This window comes from Coregonus lavaretus (genome assembly GCF_964263955.1).
Source record: "Coregonus lavaretus genome assembly, chromosome: 6".
Taxonomy (NCBI): domain Eukaryota; kingdom Metazoa; phylum Chordata; class Actinopteri; order Salmoniformes; family Salmonidae; genus Coregonus; species Coregonus lavaretus.
Genome location: NC_139993.1, coordinates 13,126,487 through 13,133,028, shown reverse-complemented (window position 1 = coordinate 13,133,028; position 6,542 = coordinate 13,126,487). Strand labels below are relative to the sequence as shown.

The 6,542-nt window shown below is 52.4% G+C and overlaps 5 protein-coding genes across 5 annotated transcripts in view; all 5 read left to right on the top strand.

The window, feature by feature from the left end:
* Positions 1–330: 330 nt before the first annotated feature.
* LOC311130376 (histone H4) lies at positions 331–642 on the top strand (the record flags this gene model as incomplete). Its single annotated transcript, XM_084163100.1, has 1 exon — positions 331–642. One exon carries the CDS (start codon positions 331–333, stop codon positions 640–642), a length of 312 nt encoding a protein of 103 aa, XP_084019226.1.
* A 760-nt stretch (positions 643–1,402) lies between these two features.
* Positions 1,403–1,777, top strand: LOC311130914 (histone H2B; the record flags this gene model as incomplete). Its single annotated transcript, XM_084163726.1, has 1 exon — positions 1,403–1,777. One exon carries the CDS (start codon positions 1,403–1,405, stop codon positions 1,775–1,777), a length of 375 nt encoding a protein of 124 aa, XP_084019852.1.
* Positions 1,778–4,158: 2,381 nt separating this feature from the next.
* On the top strand, positions 4,159–4,850 carry LOC311131511 (histone H1; the record flags this gene model as incomplete). Its single annotated transcript, XM_084164541.1, has 1 exon — positions 4,159–4,850. The coding sequence occupies exon 1, from the start codon at positions 4,227–4,229 to the stop codon at positions 4,848–4,850; it is 624 nt and encodes a 207-aa protein (XP_084020667.1). The 5' UTR covers positions 4,159–4,226.
* A 797-nt stretch (positions 4,851–5,647) lies between these two features.
* Positions 5,648–6,034, top strand: LOC311131518 (histone H2A; the record flags this gene model as incomplete). The annotated part of the gene is made up of 1 exon (XM_084164548.1): positions 5,648–6,034. The coding sequence occupies one exon, from the start codon at positions 5,648–5,650 to the stop codon at positions 6,032–6,034; it is 387 nt and encodes a 128-aa protein (XP_084020674.1).
* A 482-nt stretch (positions 6,035–6,516) lies between these two features.
* Positions 6,517–6,542, top strand: part of LOC311131514 (histone H3.2) — a gene marked incomplete at both ends in the record, with an annotated part of 411 nt that continues 385 nt past the window's right edge. Inside the window, one exon of the mRNA XM_084164544.1 lies at positions 6,517–6,542. This exon is cut by the window's right edge and continues 385 nt beyond it. Within this exon, the coding sequence (XP_084020670.1) occupies positions 6,517–6,542 (26 nt within the window).

Sequence of the window (6,542 nt, the reverse complement as noted above, 5' to 3'; positions counted from 1 at the left end):
ACAACAACAACAACAACAATATGAGGACAGGGACACAGTGTACTAGCTGATCTCCCAGTTGTCACCGTTTGGCCTTGTGTTCCACATAGCCTATATCAGTATTGGAGTATGTTTCCCGCGCACGGTAGTTGCTTTCACGTCACCTTTGTAATCGCTCCTCCCTAGTCCCCTAGAACGAGCGCCCTCCCCTTTGCAACGCCTCCGAACATATCACAGAGGCGCGCTTTCTGTGCCGATGGCCTCAATCAGGTCGACCAAACGCAGATAATAGCGCACCACGCACCGGCGCTGAAGTCATTCATTCACTTGAACTCAACTAGCGAACACACCATGTCTGGAAGAGGCAAAGGCGGCAAGGGACTTGGAAAAGGAGGCGCCAAGCGTCACCGAAAAGTTCTCCGCGATAACATCCAGGGAATCACCAAACCCGCTATCCGCCGTCTGGCTCGCCGCGGCGGCGTGAAGCGTATTTCCGGTCTGATCTATGAGGAGACCCGCGGTGTCCTAAAGGTGTTCCTGGAGAACGTGATCCGTGACGCAGTCACCTACACCGAGCACGCCAAGAGGAAGACCGTTACCGCCATGGACGTGGTCTACGCTCTGAAACGACAGGGACGCACCCTGTACGGTTTCGGCGGTTAAACGCACTCTCTTCGGAACCTCAACACCCCGACTCGAACCCAAAGGCTCTTTTAAGAGCCACCCACATCCGCTTCAAAAGGGCCCATTCCATATAGTGTTTTTTTCTTTTCTTCCGTATGCTATTTGGTAGGAAAGTATGAGCCACTTCGAGTGGACAGGGAGTATTAAATAGCGGATTCTAATGTCCCTTCCCGTTTTAGCGCACAGAGGGAGGCCTATATCTGACAGTGGCAAAGTGTAGTGACGTTGTTATTTTGGGTCAAGCAATAGTGGCATTTGGACAACATAAAACCACCACCCGTCGGTAGATGTGGCTCGAAAAGAGGGGGACAGCGTTCGCGCGCGCGCACACACACACACACACACACACAGTCCAAAATGGGAGCCCTATGTCTGACGGTGCCAACGTGGGCAATTCTATCACCAGCATTATGTGGCACAACAATCGTGCCATTCGGACAACTATTCAGGCCCCCCTTTTGAAACACACAATTCCCCATCGGTCACAGAGCATAGGCTATAGAGAGGAGGGAGGGGGTGAGGACCCGCGCGCGCGCCCTCAATTGTCTTTGTTCGGGAAGCTAGCCTCTGAGCGGAAGGCTCTTTTGAGCGCTAGAGCTCCACTGGGCAAATAGCAGGGGCGCCTACGAGCAAGCAGGGGAGTGTCCACGGCCGCCGACTTTGATTAGCTTCCTCTTCATAAGACGGGTAAGCGCCCTTCACCCCCTCATTCGTTTCTGAGAAGCAACGAGACATCATCATGCCCGAGCCAGCAAAGTCAGCGCCCAAGAAGGGCTCCAAGAAAGCCGTCACCAAGACCGCAGGGAAGGGCGGCAAGAAGCGCAGAAAGTCCAGGAAGGAGAGTTACGCCATCTACGTGTACAAGGTCCTGAAGCAGGTCCACCCCGACACCGGCATCTCCTCCAAGGCCATGGGAATCATGAACTCGTTCGTGAACGACATCTTCGAGCGTATCGCCGGAGAGTCCTCTCGCCTGGCCCACTACAACAAGCGTTCTACCATCACCTCTAGGGAGATCCAGACCGCCGTGCGCCTGCTACTCCCCGGTGAACTTGCCAAACACGCCGTGTCCGAGGGCACCAAGGCCGTAACCAAGTACACCAGCTCCAAGTAAACAGCGCATTTGGACTGCTCTACTAACCCAAAGGCTCTTTTAAGAGCCACCCACTCTGTCAGTAAAAAGAGCATTTCCATCGCCACCGAATGAATGCGCAGGTAGGCTGCGTTACATTGTATCATTGTTTAATGGGCGGCGCGCGCCGGCTCGGAGAACGGCTACATTGTATCATTTCCCCCGCCCGTTCCAGCGTAGGGGTTTAGCGCGCCTTTTTTGTTGTCTCTGCACGCTGAATAGTAACCCATGTTTGTCGGCCTCCATTCCAGGTGAAGGCAATGAAAAATGGCACCATTTGACAAAGGGTGTAAATAAAAAAAGCAGTCTGTTGGGTTTGAATGGAAAGAAATGCCTTTTGTCGTTTAATGAGCGGATAGTCATTTTGAGTCGACTTCCTGAATCGGTAGGACACGGACGGGGAGAATGGACGCTCCATCATTGGACTATACCCTAATGATGTGAATGAGAACGATAATGGCAAGAATAAAAAGGGGGTGAATAATCCCGTCTAGGAAGAATAGGAGTAGGCATATATATATATATATATATATATATATATATATATACGTAGCCCTTATTGCCAACGGGTCATTTCCGGTCCAGGTCGCATCATACATATATAGTCCCCTGTAGCTCAGTTGGTAGAGCACTGCGCTTGCAACGCCAGGGTTGCGGGTTCGTTTCCCAAGGGGGGCCAGTATGAAAATGTAGGCACACACTTAACTGTAAGTGGCTCTGGATAAGATCGTCTGCTACATGACTCAAAATGTCCATGTAAAGTGTAGTACATTTGAGGCACATAGTGTATTTTCCTTCCTACTACCCTCATGAGGCAACAGGATAAATATAATAATATAATATGCCATTTAGCAGACGCTTTTATCCAAAGCGACTTACAGTCATGCGTGCATACATTTTTGTGTATGGGTGGTCCCGGGGATCGAACCCACTACCTTGGCGTTACAAGCGCCGTGCTCTACCAGCTAAGGCAGTTGCTTCCACGTGAGGATATGAATGTGTCTGTAGGCCAAGTCACAGTATAACACAGTGAGCGAGCGGGCGGCCCTTGCGATAGTCGTTGGAGCAGCAGCGGATCCCAATGACTACCTTGGGGATAGCCTATACATTTACATTTTAGTCATTTAGCAGACACTCTTATCCAGAGCGACTTACATGAGCAATTAGGGTTAAGTGCCTTGCTCAAGGGCACATCGACAGATTTTTCACCTAGTCGCCTCGGGGATTAGAACCAGCCACCTTTCGGTTACTGGCACAACGCTCTTAACCACTCTTAACCACTAAGCTACCTGCCGCCCCATACATATATACAACAAGGAAAAGAAAAGAGGCCGCAATCAACCTTCTGACCCACATGCACCTGCTGGGATTCTTCTCCCAGTCCAACCACATATGCAGCCCTTGTCCCACTTGGGGGGAGAGAGAGAGAGAGAGACAGACAGAGAGAGAGACTCCCTCTATCTAGGCCTATATCAACGCGCCATGACCCATGGGGCGCCAGCCTCCATAGCGCCAGCCAGACACCAAGACCCACAGACACAAAGACCGAGGCGAGTCACGCTGCGGAGTCAAGCAGGTGAACAATATATTAGTAGAGACAGCCAACCTACCTACCTACCTACCTACCTACCTACCAGAAGACAACACACAATCTCACTGTGTAGAAATAGTAGGCTACAAATACAACAACAACAACACTCACACTGCCAGTGCACAAAAAGTACTAATACAATAACACACACACACACACATAGTGCAAGTAAGCATGTCGTAGGACTGTTTATACCATGTGGATCCTGTACATATGACGAATACAACCTGAAACTTGAGGTACAACACTAGTCTCAGCCAGGCCTCACAGGTGCATGTGTTTTAAGGTCCCCAAAAGAGCGCTTCTTTAAAACACCCCTGACCACATCAGGGGACCCCAAACCATTTGATTCCCTTGCCAGACATCTCGGCTCACTACACAACAAGTGCTGCTCGCAATCGGATGCACTTTTAGGCCATTTAGGAGACAAATAGCACAGGAAAACCAGTGCGCACCGCTCCACCCGACAGTCGAACGGTGAGGTTTTGAGCGAGCCGCAACAAAATGCACGGCCCTTCCGCGGCCCACATTACTTTATTCTGAACGGAGACAAGTCTGCTCGCTGGGCCGTTCGCTTTTGGACCAAAAACACGGCTCCGTCTGTGACTTTCGGGCCGATATAGGCGAACAGAAAACACAAGTGAAAGAGCATTTGGCCAGCCCAGAGAAGCCGAGCTGGTTGCCTTGAGTCTACATGGTTCTCATGTCGCGTTTAAGGCCAGCCCCCTGCTCGGTGTGGAGCTTCAATAGCGCAGAGCAGCGTCTACAGCAAACTACTCCTCGCAGACCGTGTGTGTGTGTGTGTACCGGACCAAACGACAGACAGACAGACAGACAGACATGGCAGAAGTCGCACCAGCACCCGCAGCCGCAGCGCCGGCCAAGGCACCCAAGAAGAAGGCAGCAGCCAAGCCCAAGAAAGCGGGACCCAGCGTAGGAGAACTCATCGTCAAGGCTGTGACCGCCTCCAAGGAGAGGAGCGGCGTGTCCCTGGCCGCGCTCAAGAAGACGCTGGCGGCAGGCGGCTACGACGTGGAGAAGAACAACTCCCGCGTCAAGATCGCAGTCAAGAGCCTCGTCACCAAGGGCACCCTGGTCCAGACCAAGGGCACCGGTGCATCCGGCTCCTTCAAGCTCAACAAGAAAGCCGTCGAGGCAAAGAAGCCCGCCAAGAAAACCGCAGTTCCCAAAGTAAAGAAGGTGGCCGCCAAGAAGCCCGCCGCGGCGAAGAAGCCCAAGAAGGTAGCAGCCAAGAAGGCCGTCGCCGCAAAGAAGTCCCCCAAGAAGGCCAAGAAGCCCGCTACACCCAAAAAGGCCGCCAAGAGCCCCAAGAAGGTGAAGAAGCCCGCCGCAGCGGCCAAGAAGGCGGCCAAGAGCCCCAAGAAGGCTACAAAGGCAGCCAAGCCCAAAGCCGCCAAGCCCAAGGCAGCCAAGGCCAAGAAGGCAGCCCCCAAGAAGAAGTAAACCTATTACAAACAGTGTTCTACTCGACACATGTTGTACCACAAAAGGCTCTTTTAAGAGCCACCCACCTCTTTCCATAGAAAGCGCATTGATTTCCATGTACTATCTGTCGTGAAAAAGAAATTACGCACACTAGGCTACTTTTACGCACACAACATCGTCCCACTCTGGGTGTGTGCGAAGGGAGAGGAATATAATAGAGGGCCAAAATGGCTTAGAAATTCGACCTCACGAGTGCACCCTCACCAGCCATTTGTATATGAGCCACTGGGCTATTCCCGTTCAGAGGCAGGCTGCTGTGATGTGTTACAAGTGCCATGTAATAACAATACTATAGTGGCTTCGAATTCAAACTCACGAGTGCACCCTCAACAGCCATATTTATATATGAGCCACTGGGCTATTCCCGTTCAGAGGCAGGCTGCTGTGATGTGTTACAAGTGCCATGTAATAACAATACTATAGTGGCTTCGATTTCAAACTCAAGAGTGCACCCTCACCAGCTGTTTGTTTCCCATTTGGAGAGAAATAATGTGAGGATTTCATGTCGGACATTTTGGCGCTCACGCGAAATGACACAAAGTAACAAAGTCGGAGGGACACAAAGTAGCCTCTCACTCGCTGCCTGTGGGTGGGAACCGGCTTAGGGCTGTCTGTCTGTCTGTCCCTCGCTCCAATTGGATAAGGCCACACCGGCCCGGTGGCCAATCGTTGCCTCTTGTGGCGAGGTATAAGTACGGCTCTCGAAGTGGCGAGCGGCTCATTCAGACTTTCTGTGACTTTCTCAAGATACCAATATGAGCGGAAGAGGCAAAACCGGAGGCAAGGCCAGGGCGAAGGCAAAGACCCGTTCATCCCGTGCCGGGCTCCAGTTCCCCGTGGGCCGTGTGCACAGGCTACTGCGCAAAGGCAACTACGCCGAGCGTGTGGGCGCTGGCGCACCAGTCTACCTGGCCGCCGTGCTCGAGTACCTGACTGCTGAGATCCTGGAGTTGGCCGGCAACGCTGCCCGTGACAACAAGAAGACTCGTATCATCCCCCGTCACCTGCAGCTGGCCGTCCGTAACGACGAGGAACTGAACAAACTGCTCGGCGGTGTGACCATCGCTCAGGGTGGTGTGTTGCCCAACATCCAGGCAGTGCTACTCCCCAAGAAGACCGAGAAGGCAGTCAAAGCCAAGTAAATTCGCTACTGCGACTTCAACTTGACTACTCAACCCCCAAAGGCTCTTTTAAGAGCCAACCACCTAGCTCTCCAAAAGCGCAAAGTACCTTTCTATGACCGCTACACATTGAGTGGGTGTATACACAACTATTTCGACATTCTGTGCCCACATGAGGCCTTCCATGAACAACAACACCTACTAGGCCTCGTTTGCCATAGCAGGCTAGCATTAGATTACAACGTGCCTATAAAGATGTCACTCTTGACTTTGGCGACTATTATTATGCGTAAAGGGCCGGCGGCGTCCTATTGCGCGCGCGCACCGGGAGTTTGAATTTTGGAGAGGCCGGGCCTCCCGTCCAATGGCCAACGGAGGAGGCCTGCGCAACGGGCCAATCGGGGTGGTGGGGAGATGGTGTCCAATCAGCAGGCGCCACTGCCGGCTTTATAAACTTCACATAGGCATTTCGAGGCTATACTCCCGACTGTCAGAGAAGCGCCATGGCCAGAACCAAGCAAACCGCTCG